The sequence below is a fragment of the Solea solea genome, chromosome 7 (genome assembly GCF_958295425.1).
Source record: "Solea solea chromosome 7, fSolSol10.1, whole genome shotgun sequence".
NCBI classification, from domain to species: Eukaryota; Metazoa; Chordata; class Actinopteri; order Pleuronectiformes; family Soleidae; genus Solea; species Solea solea.
Genome location: NC_081140.1, coordinates 11,723,427 through 11,744,931, shown reverse-complemented (window position 1 = coordinate 11,744,931; position 21,505 = coordinate 11,723,427). Strand labels below are relative to the sequence as shown.

Here is a 21,505-nt window from a genome sequence, read left to right as displayed (position 1 = left end):
CTGCTCCTCAGGGCAATTATATCACAGTTTGCCAACATCTTATACACCAAGGGTGCAGGAGGGTGTGGACATCTAATGGAGTCTGACGTGCCTGTGAGTTTCCCTCACAGAACAATGACATCTGAAAGTGTCAGATTTCCTGTCCCTCGCCACCTTTTCCCTCTTTTCTGACTATTCCCCTCCTCATCTAAACCTTGTAGACAAAAGTAACAGCCTCTCAGTAGTTAGAATAGGAACACTCATGAGGTCAAGTCTAAACACTCAACTCACTCCTACCAGGGTGTTATATGTGTCATTACTAAGGCACAGTAATATGACAAAATGTTCTTTCAATCGTAATAAACTGTCAGATATAGAAGGGTAAAAAACTAATAATAATAATAATAATAATTATAAATAATAAATGTAATGAATCTAAAATGGTGTAAAACCATAAACCTTTGATAAAAGCCGTGCTGTGCCGAGGCGAGCTGGGACCATAGTGAAAAAGGGCCATTAGCTATCTGTTGATGTCTTCAAACTCAGGCATGTCTAGATTTTGTATTTCCACTTTAGAATTGTGGGTACTCAGGAGGTCTGTTTTGACAAAAATACTCATAAGTTAACACACAGTATAGATGTAAGAATTGATTTTTTGCTAACACTGTTGAGTGTTTATTGCAGGAGTCCAAGGACGCAGTCATAAATACAAAGAGATGTAAAGAAAATGCTTGTGTTTAATCACAGTGGCTCACTCACCACAGCATAAACCTCCTATTTAAAGGACAATCCTCCAATCTCATTTCTTTCCCTTTGATTGTTGCTCTGTGTCTCTCTGCTACAGTACAAGATGAATTGCTATGGGGTGCATCCCTTCTACATGGGCTTAGAGGACACCGGGGATGCTCATGGTGTGCTGCTGCTGAACAGCAACGCCATGGGTGAGAGATGAGACACACACACACACACTTGCTCACACTTTTACACTGTATTACTTACATGCCTCTGCATCTGCATGCATTTTAAGCACAGGATTTCTCCATGTTTTTGAGCACATGTCCTCTTGTATAATTGCAGAAATATGAACATGTTCTACTTATCGCCACTTAACATATGATGTATTTGCATATTGGGCAGTAAGGCAGTTGAAAACAGTTGAAACAGAAATCTATTTCATCATCAGAGTAACAATGCAGTGTATCCTGTTGTATACACTGTCTAATTCAACTGTGTAGTAGAGAGAGTATTAGGACCACATGTATAAAAATAATGAAGAAAAAAAACCCAGCATGAATTCTGAGATTAATATCACAATTATGAGATTAAAGTCAGAATTCTGAGATTATAAAATTCAGAATTTTGAGATTAAAGAAAAAGTCAACAGTTTGAGATTAATGCCACAATTCTGAGATTCTGATTTGTTTTCCTCAGAATTATGAGGAGAAAAGGTCTGAATTCTGAGATTAAAGAAAATGTCTGAATTTTGAGATTTAAGTGAATTCTGAGATTAAAGAAAAAAGTCAGAATTCTGAGAGAAAAAAGAATTTGAGATTAAAGAAAAACTCTGAATTCTGAGATTAAAGAAGAGGTCGGAATTTTGAGATTAAAGTCTGAATTCTGAGGTTAAAGTCTGGATTCTGAGATTAAAGTCAGAATTGAGATTTAAAAAAAATCTGAATTATAACTTTACTCCCAGAATTCTGACTTTTTCTTTAATCTCAGATTAAAGTCAAAATTCTGAGATTAAAGAAAAACTCAGAATTCATAGAAAAAAGTCAGAATTCTGATTTTATTTTACATGTGGCCCTAATACTCATCTGTAAAAAATAGAATAGCCTTTACTTGACCAACAATAGATAGAATGACAGTAACTACTTGATATTTGAGATATGAAAAGTCTCTTCACACAAAAGTTGTGCAACATGTAGAAAAAGAACACAAACATGTACATACACAGACCATGTCATTGTCATCAGTGTCATATTTCCTCTCTCCAGATGTGACATTCCAGCCTAATCCAGCTTTAATCTATAGAACTCTGGGAGGCATCCTGGATTTCTATATGGTCCTGGGACCCACACCTGAGATGGTGGTGCAGGAGTACACTGCAGTAAGTCTTCCGGTTTGTTTGTGCGTAACTGTGTGCATTTGTGTGTGTGTGTGTGTGTGTGTTTTGAGTCTGGCCCTGGGCTGCTGTTGATGGACTACAGCAGCTGGGAGTTCCTCGCTTCATTGCGCTCTCTCATTTAGCCAATCTAAACACACACCCACACACAATTCAACACTTTATGGACACTGTCCTGTTTTCCTGCAAAACAACTTTTTTTTTTCCCTGTGCTGAACTTCCTTGTTTGTTTTTCTCCTTAACAGCTGATTGGACGTCCTGTGCTACCTGCCTATTGGTCTCTTGGGTTCCAGCTCTGTCGCTATGGCTACTCCAATGACAAAGAAATAGAAGATCTATACAGAGACATGAAGAAAGCGAGGATACCCTATGTAAGTGCACACACCAATACTTTTCTCCAAAGAATTAAAACAGCAAAAGAGGACTTATTACAGTCCTGAAGCATAAAGGACAATTCTCATTCATCAAAATGGTCAACTCACATGTTCCCATCAGGTTTCAGTAAATAAAAGCACAGACAAATGCAGTGTCCGCTTAATAACAATCACTGTAATGAGTCACAAATCTTAAAATAAAATAATTCATTGCTGATTCATATAGAAAATATCGCTGTCATGTCACCACTGCATAAATGCATCTACTACTATGGGTCGTTTATAGGCTATATACTGTAATGCTATTAAAAACACCTATAAAAATGGTATCCTTTGCGGAGATGCTGATTATATTTAGTCAGTGCTGCAACACAAGGATCTTTTTTTATTCATTGCTCTCATCCAACAAATGCAATCTGATCGCTTCCTCTTGTACAACGTACATGCACTCAGTGGAATAGACTAGAGAATAGAGTTCAATCCAACACAGATTTGACCTAAATCTAATTGTTTTTTTTTACAATATGGTTAACTGTATGTGGACAATAACTACATAACCCTAAATTAAATAAAAATGTATTGAAATAAGCAAAATGGAGGCACTGACTTCATGGATTTTTTCTGGATACATCTTTTTGACCTAATGGAACATGACTTCTAATTTCATATGAAATCCATTCCATTGTGGGAGCCTCGGCCTCTAAATGCTTCGGGTTTGTACCACAAACAGTAAGTTTTTCTGACAGCAAGAGACAGACTTTGCTTTTGAATTTTAGTACCATACAAGTATCCAGGTTTGTAACAGAGTGATATTTATCTGCGAGAGCACTGTGTGCACCCAATGTTTTCTGTGGCAACGGGCCAGAATGTGATCATGTTCTCACAGAAGAGAATACGAGAGTTCCCATTGATAATCAAATGATCCCAAGAATAGGATTCCACACAGGCCTAACCTGCACTGAGCTGACATCAGCCATAAAGAAGCCTGCATCATTAACCGGAGTGAAAGAAGTAGAATATGCAGCTCCTTACAAAAGCTTCACATCAGCTGGCTTTACAGACTAATCAACCTTAAACTGCCACAGACACACCAGGCATCCAAAGCAGATGAAGATTTGTTCTCTATGGAATAGATGAGAGCCAAAAGCAAATCAAAAGTCTCACTCCTCGTATATTGCATCTCATGAGTAGCGAGCAAACTTAGCAGATATCCATATTTATTAGCACGAGTTTAACATCCTTGAAGCAAAATGGGGTTAACAAAAAACTAGTGATTTTTCATTTCAGAGATTAATTACATCCACGCATGAAACATTCTTGCGTGACAAGCACCAGCAAAGGAAGAACTACAGGACCATTGCAAACATTCTCCTTTAATTCATTGTTGTTAATGGTCGTCTCATTCTGAAATTGACCATAAAACACAAACATTTGAACTACAGCTTCAGTTGCCTTCTTCTACAGGATGTGCAGTACGGAGACATCGATTATATGGATCGTCAGCTGGATTTTGTCTTGGACCCAGAGTTTAAGAACCTGCCTGCCTTGGTCGACACCATGAGAGGAGAGGGCATGAAGTTCATCTTCATCCTGGTAATGAATTTACTGATACTGAACTATAAACCTGGGCACTGAATGATCAGCAACCATAAGATTACAAGATCTGTCGAGGATATCATCTGAAGGGACCACTCTCTTCTACTAAACACACATGCTTTTGTGTTTATTTATCTCCAGGATCCAGCCATTTCAGGCAATGAGACAGAGCCTTACCCTGCCTTTGACAGAGGCGAAAAGGCGGACGTCTTCATCAAATGGCCCAAAGAGCTCAGCAATGACATCGTGTGGGGGAAGGTGGGAGGAAATGGCTCGCCAAACATAACCAAAAGACACTGAAACTACCAGAAATAATTGTGCTTAACTTTCGTAGTTATTGTGTAGTGAGTTGATTCTTATTCCCTCATGCAGGTCTGGCCAGATTTTCCTAATGTCACTGTGAATGAATCTCTGGACTGGGACTCACAAGTGGAGGTACACTTGGATTTTCACTTCCCTGGCAGATTACATTGGAAATATGTCTTAACATATGCCATCCTTTGCTGAATATTGTGATGGACAGATTGGTTTGGAGCATTTGATTTGCTCATCATTACGACTGTTCCCATTTCTAGCTCTACAGGGCTTACGCTGCATTCCCCGACTTTTTCCGCGAGTCGACGGCAAAATGGTGGCTTCAAGAAATCAAGGATTTCTATAATAATGTCATGAAGTTCGATGGCCTCTGGATTGTAAGTGACTTGAGGGGGAAAAACAGTTCCATTTTGCACTGAGCCTGGTTTTATTTTGAAGCCCATACCTTACAATCTGTTAAAAATCTGTAGGACATGAATGAACCTGCTAGTTTTGTCCATGGCACAGTCGGGGAGAAGTGTCTGGGTAATCCACTTCTGGAGAACCCTCCATACATGCCACGTAAGGCACACACACAATGCTATTATATATTATTCAGACGGTTTTAAAGTGATGACGTTAATGTTAACAGTGTGATTCTCTGTGTGTGTGTGTCTACAGCCTTGGAGTCCAAACATCTCGGCTTAAACCATAAGACTCTGTGCATGAACAGTGAGCAGATACTCAGTGATGGAAAGAGAGTCAAACACTTTGATGTTCATAACCTTTATGGCTGGTCCCACACCAAACCTACCTATGAGTATGTGTTTTCATATGTATGTGTTAACCAGCGCAGCTGACAGACGTTCACGTTCTAATGAATTCTGTTGTATTTTAAATGCAGCACCAGTGTGTGTGTGTGTGTGTGTGTGTGAGTGTGTGTGTGTGTTGCTCAGACTACCTTAAGAGGAATCGAAACATCCCACTCCTGAATAATCTGATTGCAGATTAAATGCAGTTGGAAAAAAAAGAGAACAACGTGAACGGGGCTTTTCATCGCAAACACATTTAGAAGGAAAAAAGCTGCCACAGGAGACGTGGAAGTGATATCTCCCAGCTATCCACCGAAATATGGTCCCATCAAACACTTTATGGAAATTATAACAAATGTGAAACTTCATTGGTCCTTGTGGTGAAATTATACTCTCACCACGGGGAGACTAGATTGCAGAGTTAGTTACAGAGGAGCCTTAGACGGCTTGGCACCAGTGGCCTTATAGAGAAGGTAGTTTCGCTTCGGAATGATTTCATTCACAGCACCGTGATGAATTTAACAATCACAATTAACTGGTTAATTTGCTCCTAAAACAAATGTACTTTATTTGGAATTATTATTACTCTAGCCGTGGCGAGTGTGAATGTTCCCATGTGTAACACAAATCTCTCTCTTGCTCTCTCTCCCTCTCTCTCTCTGTGTGCAGTGCTCTGCTGAGTGTGACTGGTAAGAGAGGCATAGTGGTGACACGATCCACATACCCCTCTAGTGGGAAATGGTCTGGCCATTGGCTGGGAGACAACACTGCCAGCTGGGACCAGCTCTACAAATCCATTATAGGTATACTGTACATGAAATTTATATACAAATATTAAGTACATAATAAGCATAATTATGACAAAACGCTGCATGCTTGGATGCTGTGTAACACAAAGTAGGACATGGTGAAGGGAACATTTTAAAATGGCCATAAGTCCCATTTTTGCTTTGTTCCACAGGCATGATGGAGTTCAGTCTCTTTGGCATTCCTTATGTAAGTATCATAATCTGATCTTGAATTTGACAAGGCATAATCTTATTGATGTGACCTTGTCCTCTCTAAGTAGATTACAGCTGCCAGAACGATGTTATTTTGTTTCTTCAGACTCTTTGATCAAAGGGCATCTTAAAATGCATTTCGAGGCATGTTTTACAAAACCCATCCTAACCAAGAAGCCTTGTGTTTATCTGCCATGAACTAAACTGTTTTTTTTAATTATTATTATTTCGTATGTGTTGTTTTGGTTGTCTCTGTCTCTTCTTTGCCCCCGTGTCTCTTTGTCATTATTTCTGTCTCACTTTGTCTGGCTGTCTTCTTTGATTTCCTCAGTGTGTCTGTTTAGAATAACTATAATCTGACACTTTATCAATCCCTATATGGAACCCCATGTACAGTCTCACAAAATAGCCACAGTTTTGGGGACACAACACCATCCCCTCACTCTGGTGGTGTCTTGCTCAAGGACACTTAAGAACATTATGCTTGTAACAGAAATAGTTTGGCTGCAGATTCAGTGATCGGACATTTCTCATTGTTGTCACACACCCATATCAACCCCAACTCACCCCTAACTCTCTCTCTCTTTCTTTCAGACTGGGGCAGACATATGTGGCTTCTTTAATACGGCTGAGTATGAAATGTGTCTTCGCTGGATGCAACTGGGTGCCTTCTATCCATACTCGCGCAATCACAACGGCAAAGGAAGTCCAGTGAGTTAACAGAAGAAAAACACTTACAGATACAGATGCCCCAAAGCTGTAAATCAATTCAAATCCAGTTTAAGATGTACGCCTGGTTGATTATCTGGATGATTATCTCTTATGTGCTTATGACCAACTATAAACCATAACCAGAAGACAGTGAAGAAAACATTTATTTATATCAAAGAAACTGCCGAGGGTTATTAAAGCTGGTGTATTTACATAAACTATAATGGGTGTTCACTACCATATAATTTAAAATAATCATATAAATTCAACAGTTTAAAGGAAAGTATATATATTTATTCAATAACTATCCACAATTCCAGGCTTATTTGTTTGAATGCATCTTTTATTTATTAGTTAAAACTGGCAAGAGAGTTTTGCTTAAATATTAACTCAACAAAACTGAATGCTTTCAAAGGCTATCATTTGCTGTCATGACCTTAACCCTTCTGTTACCAATCCTGTCGTCGCAGACAGGATTTGCCGTGCGTACGTCTCATTACCGTAACTCCTAGACCGTTTGTGATGTCTAGAAAATTCAAAAACTATGGACTGGCGATCTGTCCAGGGTGTGACTCCACCTTTCAGCCTATGTCAGCTGAGACTGTCACAGCACCCCGCGCGACTCCTGTGTGGAGGAGAAAGTGCTAGAAGATGGAAAGATAGATACTGCAAAGCAGAGAAATAGAGTTTGCGCCCATATACTTGTCATTACGGTAGCCCAATCACAGACAAGATTCACCAGTGCGTCACACGTTTGTGATGTCAGCCTCTCAGTATCGTCATTTCTAAACGGTTGAATAACTGCCAGATATCGAAAGTGAAAGTTATCATGGAAAAAGGGAGCATTTTTTTGACAGTTCTACAGCCATAAAATCAATATAAATCCAGGCTGCCTCATTATCTTGACGCTCATCCGAGGGTTAAACGACAGCAAGGCCTGTTGCTATAGCTGTAGCACAACAGAAGAAACAAATGCTGCTTTAGTTCTGTCACCAGTGACTCTTTGTAGACTCCTTTTACACAACTAAAGTGTTACAGGAGGGAAAAAAAACATTTACCAACACTCCTACAGTATTATTTGCAAGAAATACAAACCAAGTAGCTTTCTCCACCTGTCTCTCTCTTTATCTGTGCCTGACACATTGTTACACACACACACACACACACACACAAACACGGGAACGCACAACAAGATAGACCTGTTTGGTGGTGTAGTGTCGGTGGCATTCATTCTCGCAGTGACCTTTAAGAGTGTTGGAACACATCTGAGAAATCCAATAACGCCCGTCCAGAGATCGATCCCACCGGGCGAAATTTCTCTGCACTTGAGTTTGCAATATGAGACAGGACACAGAGTGTGTGTGTGTGTGTGTGTGTGTGTGTGTGTTTTGGGTGAGTAGGGATATAATTGAATTCTCAAGGTGATCTGGGCACCATTGCACACCACCTAACCTCAGCTCAACACACACATATACCCCAGGATTCCAACCATTTAACATTGGCTTGCAAATGGGTGTTTAAACATGGGGAAAATTGAAAATTGAGAAAGCGCGCACACATGGAGGAGGAGACGGCATAAAAATGACATACAGTATGAGAGGAAGGAACAACGGTAAAGGGATCGAGGGAGAATTGAGGAAATCATATCGGAGAGCAGGAGGAGAGCAGATAGGAAGGATACTGACGAGCAAATTCAGAGAAGAGAAGTGTGAGACGGACAGAAGATGCAGGATGAAATTGGAAGGAAATTAGGACTGTTGTTGTGTCATGTGGTTGTGACTGAGACTAAAGTAAATGAAAGGAAATAACCCATTTCTTTGATCAGTCAAAGAAAAGTCAAGGGTTTGGTGAAGGCCATAAAAATATTCATGACAGATATAAGAGACATTAGGAAAGGGAATATATTTTTGTTTAGGGTACTGTAAAAAAAGAAAAAAAAAAGAATTATTAAGCCATCTAAAATGCCCAATCATCACACAGTTAGAGACTGTATTCTCCAGTCTGCTTAACAAGGCATTTGACAACAAAGTATTAACAGCACAAAGCAGACTGGAGGGTACACAAGGTCAGTGACAGTGGAGAGAGAAACAGAAGGGAGCTTTTGCAGAGTCATTCCCAGAGCTCCATCACGCCGAGTGTCTCTTTGCCCTCAGACAACTTTCAGTGTTGACCTCGAGATAATTTCACTGCAACAGCAATATACTGGTGTCCACAGTCACATCTGACCAGCGCGGAATTAATTAAACAAGATATATTCTCCACTGAGCCTGTTTCAGCAGCACACTCAGAGTGGAGTCATGTATATTATTATTCACCCGAAGGGACGTATCACTGTTGGTCTAAATATATTTTCTAATTCTGATGCGAGCTCTGCAATGCAAAACAGAAACTCGAAGGTTTATGAGATGAGCCAGGGGAGTAGATTGCAGACAGATAAATGACGAGAAAGAAGAGAAAATTGATGAGAGGGTCTGACACAGCCAGATAACCTCTTCTTCTTATGGCTGTGCGTGTGTAAGCACATGCACATGCATTCATATCGGTCTACAGTCAGTGTGTGTGTCACAAGGCTTTTTCCACTAGAAATTATAAATTAGGTGAATTCATGAAATAGATTCTCTGTCTGCGTCTTTCTCTTCAGCACTTCCTGCTCACATCACTTTATCAATTCCCCTACTGGTGTGCCACAGATGAAGAAGAAGCAACTGTCAGGCAATGCAAGATTTGTCAGACTGACAGTAAAAAAAAAGTGTTATAAAAGTGATATTTTCTTGTTGGTGAGCTTAACGTTCAAGTAATGACAGCATCACTTCTCAAAAATCTCAATTATTTTTTTTCTCTGTTGATTGATCTAATGAAATTTTGAAAAAAGGTTAACCAAAATATTGGTTGCAATTCCCCGAAGCTCAAGGTCGTATCTTCAAATTGCCTGTCTTGTTTGAACAAATCTCAAAAACCCAAAGATGTTTCACTTCAAATACCTAACAGAGAAAATCTTCTCTTTTGAGTTGAACCCAGATACTTAAAGCAAAGAGGGGACCAACATAACCGATCAATAGCGTTCCAGTTTTGGGGACCCTTCTGCCGGCATACCAAGCAGTGGTCCAAGTCTTTCAATGCAGTGTGCAGCCTTCTATCAAACAAAGTTTGTCTCCTTTTTGTTATAAACAGCCACATACCAAGAGGAAATAACACAGAATGCCAAGTGTCGTCTATTGTCGCCCTGTTTACTTCTTCTTTGTGGAATTTATTGGCGCGCTACATTGTGTGATATTGGAATGACGTCATGCAATTTACGTAGCTGAGGCAAGTGCAAGGCAAGCTAAACTGCACTGTACTGTTTTATGTAATCCCATTATTGTCCAGCCTTTCACATAATCTAGATAGACCTTGGTGAAGAATATAGTGTCTGTCTACTTTTAAGTGTCAGGGTGTCTGGGGTACAGCGTTGCTGCATAGGCATGTGACGTCTGTGAAGTCGAGGCGGCAGCAGCAGAAGCAGCAGCAGCAGCAGGGTGCACGATCAGCAACAATATCTGAGTTTTGATCAGTTTAACATGCAACTTCATCTTCAGCAAAGACGCCAGCTGCCACTCTATGTTTTCAGTAGTATTCCTTCATTTTGGTGCAGCAATATTGTAAAAGGCATTATCACGTACTGTAGCTAACCATGTGATGAGCCTCAGTCGATGCATCGATGCAGTTGTGCCAGAAAAAGACACCCATGCCCCCACATCAAATCCTCTGCAATATAATATGTCAGAACGGGTGAACTTCACAATAACACAAAAACAACACACAGAAAATAGAGAAATGTCTTAATAAGTCATTTTTGCCAATAACTGGAAATGACTTGAGCCTTAAACTTAAAGCAACAAGCCAATCCATCCATTATCTATAGCTTATCCTTTGAGGGTTCTGCAGAAGTTGCAATCCATCCAAGAAGACACTGGGGTTGAGGTGGTGCGCTGTCGCAGGGGCAACAAAAAGACACAAACAAATATTCACACTCACATTCACAGCTACTAAAACTAGTCCAGTTAACCTAATCCTAATCTTCTAGTCAAAAACCAAAAACCCTCTCCCGCTATGAGACACCAATGCTCAACATTTGCCATTCAGTGCAGAGTCATACTCGCTCATTTGAATTCATTTGAACATCTTTATCTCTGTGCTCGGCACACACATCTTAGTGTGATAATGAGTGTGACCGAAACGGGAGGCAGGTGGAAAGAACTCCCGAGTTTCCAGATAATTACAATCCCGTGAATATATTCAGAAAATTACACAATAATCTGGAAAACTTCTGAGGTCACAAGATAATAGAAACATTCTAAATTCAATCATGTGCTGTTAGGCCTGTACTTAGTAACCATCAGGCTATGGTTAATGATCATTATCAAATCTGACAGCACACACACACACACACACATAGATTATCGTAGGGAGGAGCATATGGAGATGACACGCTTGTGGAAATTTTCATGATAGTCTCTAGGTGGGTACGTGTGTGTGTGTGTGTGTGTGTGTGTCTCATCATCCCCTCAGACTGAATATTGTTCCACAGAAAATGAGCTGAGCATCATTTCCAAAATGACAGCACGTCGTGCCCTCTATTTCTGTCCTTGTTACATTTTAGTTGCAGTTTAAAATTAGGCGAATGTCAGCACAGTGTGTGTGTGTGTGTGTGTGTGTGTATCTGTGGCAGAATAGGCTGGGAATCATCTGGAAGACCACACAGGCCATTCGCAAGAGTTGCTCGTTTGCGGTCTCTCTTAATCTTCTTATAATCTGTCCACAATCACTAATGTTTTTTGCTTTTAATACATTTCTGTCAGAGACAAGACCCTGTCGCTTGGAATGAAACATTTGCTAATGTGTCCCGGGACGTCCTGAACATCCGTTACACTCTCCTGCCTTACCTCTATACACTGATGTTTGAGGCTCACACCAAAGGAAGTACAGTCATCAGACCACTGTTGCATGAGTAAGCAAAGCCACACACACACACACACACACACAGGTCTTATATTTCCTGCTTACGTCATGGCCCCTGCATTGCAAGTAATGACTTAATCAAGTAATTTAGTTATTAACAGCATGGATCTTTTATCTTGATTGCTGGCAAGAAAACCTGATCCTATACTCCATTATTTCTCATTAGTATGCAGAATGATACATGTGGTAGAGGCTCGACTGAAATCAATTTGAGTAAAGCTTTCATTTTAGTGCCTCAACGTGTTTTCGTCCCCACTCTCTATTAACGGCCACCTCATTTCCAGCTAGTTAGAAGACAGTATGTTACCATCAAAGCCTCCCTTTTTGGCTGCAGATGTTAATTTAAATACGGGGGGGGGGGGGGGGGGAATCACCTTCCATTTATATATCTTTATCCTTTTCACTGAGGTTAGAAAAGCTGATTTGTAACATTTGTTCATTTAAATATCTTAATACGGTTTTAAAGAGAACAACTGTGCTATTAAAAAGCCCTTGCACTTCAAATCCAGTTATGTGTAGAAAATAAAAAAAGCACCTAGATGTGACTGTGTGAAACCTTAAGAAAACAAACAAAAAAAAAACCCCACACCATATTCATTCATTTTAAGTGAGAGAGAGAGAGAGAGAGAGAGTATGTACAGATGGTATTTAAGGAGCTGGCAGGGTATGACTGGCAGAGTTGTTTAGCTTGCATCATCAAATCACTGAATTCTGAGGGAGTACTTCAACAGTCGACTGGCCTGGGGAGACAGAAGAAATCATTAGTACTTTTTTTTTCAATTTATGTTGTAATGGCTGCTCTGTTTGTATTTCACAGGTTTGTGAATGATAAAATGACATGGGACATCCACAAACAGTTCCTCTGGGGACCTGCTCTACTAATCACCCCTGCCCTTGACAAGGTATGAACACACATATACAACATGCTTTGGCTTTTTCTCTCCCTCCATCATGTCAGCAAGACGACACGTGTTCTGTATTCCTCTCTTTGATGAACTGACTTTGTGATCGACAGGGAGTCACCACCGTGAATGGCTATGTTCCTAATGCCCGCTGGTATGACTACCATACGGTGAGTCTATTTCCGTTACAGTCAGTAAACTGTATTAGAGCGCCAACACCTTCAGTGACGACAAACCCTTCATCAATGGTGCTATCGTCCATCTAGATATCTCTGAAGCAAAATTACATATCAAAGACCGTCTGTGTTCCTCCTCTTGGGATGAGGATTCCTGAAAATAAGAAGACTAAATCCACAACTGCAACAAAAGCTTAAATGACAAAATAATAAGGATGTGCCACTTAACAACCACGGGAGACACAAATATGACAAAAGCAAACATCCATTCAGTCTGTATTTCTTTATAGCTCGGGGATTCCCCCATCTGTTAGACAGCAACTCAAAGCGTAACAAAACTCATGGAAGAATATATTAGAAGGGGGGGGCATGAGATGCTGGAGCAGAGCAGCTACTTGTTCCCTTATGGGAGCAGACTGTTGGACAAAATGGGGAACGCTCACTTTCCACAGTAGATTACACGAATGGTTCACATGTGTATGGATGAAGAAGATGAAGAAAAATAATCAACGTGTAAAAACGTATTGCATCTTAAGCAGTTTCATTGTGTGTCATTTTATTAGGCCAAAGACGTTGGAGTGCGTGGCGTGATGCTGAGCATGCCCACACCCTTGGACCATATTAACCTTCATATCAGAGGAGGCTATATCATCCCCTGGCAGAAACCAGAGACTAATACATTTCACAGGTAGGTGCTCACATATCATGGCTGACACATTATAGACACTTGTTTGTCTCTCTCTGCCTGTGCAGAGAGGTAGAGTGCTAATAGGCTACAGTCAAGGTATATTCATGCATTGCTGCTGTGTTTGAGTGTCCACTGTATAGAAGGACAGTGACAATGTAAAGTACAGAAAGTTATCGATGCTGCGCAGTGCTTGTGAATCCGTGATTGTTGCGTGGAGGTGTAGCTTCGGAATTCAAAATGTAGCCTGCTCGAACAGTTTTTCTCATGTTTTTCTGTGAATGCCTCTCCTTAGACATCATCATCTGATACTACCTTATTTTGTTTTAGTCGGAAGAATCCTTTAGGGCTGATAGTTGCCTTGAACGACAATGGAACTGCTCAAGGATCGTTCTTCTGGGATGACGGAGAAGGAATAGGTAAGTCACAGGTCTCTCTCTCTCTCTCTCTCGCTCATTCTCTCTCGTCCATGTTGCACCAACAATGTCTTTTTCCTTGCAACTATGTTCATTAAAAAAAAGCCCCCAAAAACAAAAGGACACTTTTGTTTGCAAGTGCATAGGACTGTGGTGTCAGGACTCAGAGGACTCAATAACATTGTTGATGCAAGTTAGACAGTGTGTGTGTGTGTGTGGGATCTTATTGTTTGTTACTTAAAAATAAAAGCCAGAATAATTACCAAAATTTGTGCACAAACAAAAGTAAATATTTCAGTAAATATCTTTTTATTTTACTTAAATGTTTAAATGTTTAGGTGGCATCAATCTATGTTCGACAAATGCTGTTTTGACTGAATATGAATGTGTCCACTGATCTTCTCACACTGACACAGACAACTCCAAAGCAGGGTCGTTGATACTCACTCTGTGTGTGTGATGTATTTGCATACTGAAGAGCAGAACACGGCGGCACAAACATAATTCATCACAGATGCTCACTCACACACACACACACACACATACACAAAAACACTCACACACTAATATAGAAACAGAATCTGCCTCCAAATTGCTTGTGTGAGCAAATGCAGTCCTCTATGAAAAGTGTGTTTGTGCTAGGACGAAAGAAAACAGAGACAGACAAAGGACAAGGGATGACAGAGAAGGGGAATGACAGAAACTATTACAGTAATTCTGTGTGTCGCTGCCCAGGGATATGCTCTCCATCAGTCCTCTTTCATCTGCTCCCTCGCTCCTCTCGTCTGCCACTTGCTGTCTGTCTACTGCGAAGCCCCCCCCCCGTCTTTCTTGTTTGCTCTCCCTCTCTCGCCTGCTTACCTGCACCATCTGCTTCTCTGCTTTTTCAAAGTTCTGCAATTGTGACTTTTACTTCAGAAGGTTAGCTTGTCCCTCTGCTGTCAATCACACTGACTCGTATAAGCATTTTTTTTTTGGTCACTCATTCATCATCCATTACCTCATTTATCCAACCACCTAATTACCCAGTCTTTTGTGCAGTTAAGAAGTGTAGCCGATGAATTATTTACTTTACTCACTACCCTAATTACTACTCTTATTTAATTAACCAGTAATAAGTTGATGTAAAACTGTGAGATGAGTCACTGCATGGGAGTTTAAATCGACTCTCTCCCTCTCTCCCTCTCTCCCTCTCTATCTCTCTATCTCTCTATCTGTCTGTCTGTTGTCGATCTCTCTGTCTATCTGTCTATATATACATCTAAACTGTCATTAATTCAGGTAGTCACGCCTATTGTCTCTGGCGTACCATTTCATGCTCTGTTTGTAATTCACTCTCACATCTCTCCTCAGACACCGTTCCGGGAGGAAAGTATCAGCTGACCTCCTTTGCAGCAGAGTCGGTGAGTTCATGGAGACACTGCATGCCACATTAAGCCCCCCCCCCCCCCCCCCTCCCGCCCACCCCTTTTGTCATTGTTGTTATTAACACAGCAAGACTGGAGAATATGTCCATTCTTTACTATACAACACAACAGGTCTGTGCAATTGGAGAATGTTGGAAACCGGTTCAGGTTCAAATGTCACTTAATATTAACACTGATACATTTATAGATGTATGATTATGTGTACACACACACACACACACACACACACCCACACTGCAAAAGCTGCTTTATGGATATACTACACTTACAATGACTTGTTCCCGTCCTCACTATCGACGTTTAGCAGTCCTGTGCATGTCGTGATGACATTTGAACAATTTTATGAGCTGAAAAGACAATGGATACTGTAGGGTAGAGATGACTGTCATTCTCCAACCAGATGCTCTTAGAGTATAAACCCTTTCCATCACTGTGCTGGTGCATCTAATGATGCAACAAAGGCCTCCTTATCAGGTGCAAGGCTTTTGTTGTTCACAAAACGCACCTGCCTAATATTTCTGTTGCTCACATCTAACAAACTGGCACATGGATGTCTGGAGTAGAGCAGCTGTGGTTGTGTTGATACAGATCACCGTGTATTTCTGGTTCTGGTTTTGGCAGAAAATCTCACTTTACTGAGTACTCACAAAAAAAAGAGATTGTGAGCCTTACAATTCTTCTTTTTTGTGTGTTGTTGCACCTGCGTCATTAGGTTTAATGAATACCGAAACACATCACCGGTGTGATTAAATCACTCTTTTCTTTTTTTCTTAATTCCGACAAATAATTTACAACTTACAGACGTTGCCTGGAACTGCACGGTACATATGGGGTTGAATACAACATCAGCTTAATCCCACTGAAGCCATGACTTTATCAATTGGTAGAAGAAGAAAAACAAAGTTGAACAAAAGCTTACAATTATCTTTACAAAACTGGGTGTGTAACATTTTCCATGTTTACCAGTCCACAGCTTGATCACATTTTGACCGAAGAATGACATACACTCACTAATCACTAAGACTAATGTGACTAACCTGGTTTTATTTACTTCAATGGCCAGGCAAGAGCACACAATCACACACAGACACACATTAGCGGGCGGGGGTTTAATCGCAAACACGCGCACCCACAGATACATTATAGGCACACATCTAGGGTATACACGTACACATATAGTGCTACCATAGCCAAGCATCTGTGGCTGTCCTCTGCTTACCATCAGGCTCATTCCAAAGCAATTTCACGCAGCGATAAAACAGGCACACTGTCTGACAGCCAAAGGGGGAGAGAGAGAGAGAGAGAGTGCATAAGTGTGTGTGATTATTGTATTTGAATGTGCCAGTGTGTGTGTGTGTGTGTGTGTGTGTGTGTGTGTGTGCAATAGGCAGATGTGGGAAGATGAGGATAAGTTGGGCAATGAGGCCAGTGCTGCCTGGCAGATTAGCAGATCGTATGTCATTTTGGATGGCTATCTGAGTGTGTGTGTTTGTGTGTGTGTGTGTGTGTGTGTGTGTGTGTGTGTGTGTGGACTTGTATTTGCTACCTCTTTAGGACTTTTGCCATTGACTCAACATTAACCTTGTCAGGACTGGTTGTCCTAGTGCAACCTGGTCATAATGAGGAACCTTATTTCTGGGGGAACTGGTTGAGTTTAGGGCTAAGATTTGAATTGTTGTTTGGTTAAGGTCAGGCCTTCACTGGATATGTTTAACCCTTAAGGCTCTGGTATACTTCCGCGCACATGCTGCGGATCTGTGCCACAGGTGCACCTATGGTCATTTGCCATGGGAATAATACACAACAACTCCTTATATGGACATCCTGGGGGGGGGGGTGTTTATAAGTCACATATTCAGGCTTTAAAACATGTGTTCTTTTCTTCTGTGTTGTAGAGTCAAAGTTATGATTCCTTTTATATCACATTTTTAGTAGTGATGTAGAGTAGCAATAATTGTGCAGAAGTCACAAAATAGACCATTTTTCTTTTCTTTTTGTTAAAAAAAAAAAAAAAAAAAAAAAAAAAGCAGCCGAAATGCTCTTTGTTCTAAGGGTTAATGTTAGGGAAAACACTTTTTATGCTGTCCAAGTGAATGAAAGTCAATGCAGTGTCCTAAGAAGAATAGCTACACAAACCTGTGTGTGGTTGAGAGAGATTTAGAGCCCTGAAGACAATCACCATCTACGTGCAGATGATTATCTACTAAAATGGGCAGAGAACAAAAAAAATAATACAATGGGTATAAAACTAATGATACGGAGGAAAGATACTCAAATTCTGGATTTAAGTAAAGAGATGAAGCAAGGAGTAAAAGTAATGCATATTATAGAGGGTGGTGGAAGCTTATGGCTCAGCTCACTGCAGCACCGTTTTAAGCAAACTGTACAGAATATATTGTGTGTCCAGGAGTGATGACGTAATAGGCAAGTCCAAAATAAATCACATTTAGCAAATGTTATTTAATATACAGTAAATCACAAATGTATTCCATTTCCAATCATTTTCTTCATCTCTTTGTTTTATTCTTCCAGAGCACCTTGACCTGCCAGGTCACCCACAACACCTTGGACCCTGCTGACCAGTTGATCGTAGGCGTGGTGAAGGTTTGGGGTGCAGGCAGTGTTAAAATCACATCAGCGACCTTAAGAGACAAAGCTGGAAAGGACTATCCACTGACACCAGAGTACATCGCTGACACTCAGGTCAGAATTTTTAAATGTTGATCTTTAAGTTACCATCTCAGAAGTGTTCATAATACGTTCAATGACGGTTTACAAGCCAATTCAACGATGCAGAAAGTGTCCTCACGCCTCTTGGTCTTGAAATAGACCAAGAGAATTACCCGCTTGTGAAGCTGTTGTGCACTAGCTTCTCTAAGATAAACAGAATTCATTAACCCTTTAACACCGAGTGTATCGCAGACGACACGTTTGCATTCCCACAATGACACAGAAAATTCCAGCACTTTCTGAAAGCTGAGAAGTTGCACGTCAAACTTCCACTTGCGCTGTTGCAGGAAGCCGGCATATCAGCGTTTCCAGAGAGGAGAGAGTTGGAAAAACATGTATGCATGTACTGTACATAATAGTTTTTTTTTTATGCCTGTTTTTGGACATTGAGACCAAAACTCAAACAAATGTTACTTTAAATATGTGTTATACTGTTCAAATTTCAAATTTAACACGCACAATCTGCTGTCGGTGTGTTTTTCTCAATAAACCTTATTGTTTTTCTTCATTTTAAATTGTTAAAACTGCATTTAAACACGCAGTCAATTGTAAATAATTGATAGTTATGATGGAAAAATGGGCAAAAGCACTTACTCACAGGACACTTTCTGGTCCTTTTATGGTTAAAAATAAAGTGCAGATGGACATTTTGAGGCTAAGGTGTTAAAGGGTTAAGTGCAAGAAAAGGTCTAACTGAAAAATATTGTGTGGTAAGCTATGGTTTTATTATATTCAATTTAGCATTATGCATAGAAAAACTGACAAAAAACACGTTTACATTTAATGGCCTCACAGCGTTTTCTTGAAGTCAACATTATTTTTGTGCAGCCACTGATCTTTAAGAACCTAGATACTGTGCAGCGCCATCTGCAGGTAAATTGGTGATATTAACACAACATCAACTGTTATAACAGTATGTGCATATACATGTACACATTCCATAGCATCCCACATGTGAACTCAATCAAATTCCAGCTTGAAGAACCGTTCAATTACTGTCTGACATGCAGACAATTAGTGTCATTGCATTTAATAGTGGATTTGTGCAGTGATGCAGTCGCTCAGTGCGCCTCCTCCATCAGTGCATGCACTCGCCTTCATAAACACAGCCCAGCTTTCAAGTTGAACGAGCATTATCCTGCCAGTGGAAAAATGTCACACACACACACACACACAAAAAAAAAAATAATAATTTAATCCCACTCAGGTTCATAACCCAACCCCTGCGGTGACACTTTTTTGTCATCTAATAGCTGTAATCAACTCTGCATCCCTCCTGACACTGTTTTTTTTTTTAGTGAGGACAAAAAAAAGGAAGTTCCAACTCAGGGGCGATGATTTTAAAGCCGCTCATGTAAAATGATTTGTCTTTTCCTCTCGCTCACCGAATCATCTGCTCCAATGCTCGATGAAAAAAAAAGAACGTGACAGAAGGAAATAATGACGCGAAGCACAAAGCCACATTCCTTGTAACATTACTTTCTCCAAGACCGAGATCCATGTGTCTAAAGTCTGAAAACTGTGCAGCTGGGTTAGGGTTACATCAAATGAGTTTCCTTATAGCATACGTGTCCATATTCCCTCATTAGTTCTCTGCAGGGAAACCTGTGTCAAATGCAAGGTCCTGCTGGAATTTTTTTTTTAAACCATGATAGGGCTTGAGCTCCAGTCATGTGGCTTACAAGAGCTTTTCCAATCATTAGTCAAGGTTGCCATGAGATTTGTTACAGCAGGAAAAACCTGGCATGTAAAAAAAAAAAACCCACATAAGGGTTAGTAAGAAGATAGGAGACCACAGGAGGAAACGGTGCATGTCACAGTTTAACAATGACGTTCAGTAGAAGAGAAAACAACGGCAACTTTAAAAGGATAGCATGCATTTCCACTTCTCATTTGGCCTTTGATAAAATATTCCTGTCAAGGTTGTGCACTGTACTCAGTGCACTTATCAAGAGCACGAAAATGATAGCTACAGCAGCTCCATAAATAACCACAGGTGAAAAAGCCCGGAAGACTTAGATTTATACTGCTCTCGGAGAAGACAGACAGAGAAAGTCAGGAAGAGCGGGCAAGAATTGCAGATGAGGAAAGTCAGAATGACAGAGGGATTTTGAGTTTGTGCGTGTGCGTGTGTGTGTGTGTGTGTGTGTTGGGGATGCATGGATGAGCTGAGAATAATAAAAAGACTGGAAAGGAGGGAAGGGCGAATGCAGCAGAAGGAGGGAGAGAGAATACATCACAAAAAAAAAAAACAAGTGGAGGGAAGAAGAAGACAGAGGTGAGACGGATAAACAGGGAGAATGAAAGATGGGTAGAGAGGGAAGGGAGAAGGGTAGACAGGGAGGAGAGCGAGGAATGACGACGACGCCGTTTCCCTGCTGTAATAAGTGTTTTGTTTTGAGCACAAGAAAATTCATCTCCAGGTGCACGAGGACTGACACCTCGTCTGCACTCTGAGTGACATGTTATAAGTAACATCACCATGACGGAGAAGACAAAAACTTATTTGGAATTCTTCATACATGACATAGAGTATATAACACAGTTGGTGTGCGAACAGTGTTTGGTTTTATAACAAACATTTCCCCCTTTCATCTCCCTTGTGTTTATAGGAGCTGATTATGGATGCTACTTCAAAGTCTGTTCGTGTGGACCAGCTTTCCACCATCACATGGAGTAGGAACTGATCAGACACCCATTTTCTTTTTCTTTTTTTTTTCTCTGTTTCACTGACAAACAAGAATATATCTGTGTATAGGGTTTTGTGTTTTTTCCTTGTCATAAATTATAATGTAAGCAAATGCGGTCTTCACGGGAAATACTCTTAACAATCTAATTGAATCACAACTCGTGTGTAAATGCTCAGTTTTTTGGTTGGAAACATGTATTTGAAATATGACTGTGCTTTTAAAAATGACATGCCATCGCTGTGGATTCACGACATGATGTCAAAACACATTATGAATGTATAATACCATTGTGGACTTACTGCCTCAGTGCAACATTTCAAATTAATTAAAGTGCTTGGTACTGAAAAATATGATTTTGTCCGTCTTTAATGAGATTGAAAATAACATAAATTGGACATTTACTACACACACACAATCTCCCGAACTGGAATACATTAAACTTAGTTACAACTTTGGTAGCTAATATTTTTAGTTCACAGCTCAAAATGACTTTGTCACTGAATCATTCTCAGCTTAATTTTAATACATCTTGTATTGAACGTGTATTCTAATTCATTTCAGGCCCTCTTCCATTTAATAAACAGATGGA

The 21,505-nt window shown here is 40.3% G+C and overlaps 1 protein-coding gene across 1 annotated transcript in view; it reads left to right on the top strand.

Moving 5' to 3' along the window:
• Nucleotides 1-21,264, top strand: part of si (sucrase-isomaltase) — a 59,700-nt gene extending 38,436 nt beyond the window's left edge. Inside the window, exons 29-48 of the mRNA XM_058634016.1 lie at nt 824-920; nt 1,977-2,089; nt 2,350-2,475; nt 3,943-4,071; nt 4,216-4,332; nt 4,447-4,509; nt 4,650-4,766; nt 4,860-4,950; nt 5,050-5,188; nt 5,850-5,983; nt 6,142-6,176; nt 6,776-6,892; nt 11,731-11,879; nt 12,708-12,792; nt 12,906-12,962; nt 13,532-13,656; nt 13,984-14,072; nt 15,423-15,472; nt 18,029-18,199; nt 20,839-21,264. Of these exons, the coding sequence (XP_058489999.1) occupies nt 824-920; nt 1,977-2,089; nt 2,350-2,475; nt 3,943-4,071; nt 4,216-4,332; nt 4,447-4,509; nt 4,650-4,766; nt 4,860-4,950; nt 5,050-5,188; nt 5,850-5,983; nt 6,142-6,176; nt 6,776-6,892; nt 11,731-11,879; nt 12,708-12,792; nt 12,906-12,962; nt 13,532-13,656; nt 13,984-14,072; nt 15,423-15,472; nt 18,029-18,199; nt 20,839-20,913 (2,079 nt within the window). The 3' untranslated portion in view covers nt 20,914-21,264. The remainder of the gene's footprint in view (nt 1-823; nt 921-1,976; nt 2,090-2,349; nt 2,476-3,942; nt 4,072-4,215; nt 4,333-4,446; nt 4,510-4,649; nt 4,767-4,859; nt 4,951-5,049; nt 5,189-5,849; nt 5,984-6,141; nt 6,177-6,775; nt 6,893-11,730; nt 11,880-12,707; nt 12,793-12,905; nt 12,963-13,531; nt 13,657-13,983; nt 14,073-15,422; nt 15,473-18,028; nt 18,200-20,838) is intronic.
• Nucleotides 21,265-21,505: the final 241 nt, after the last annotated feature.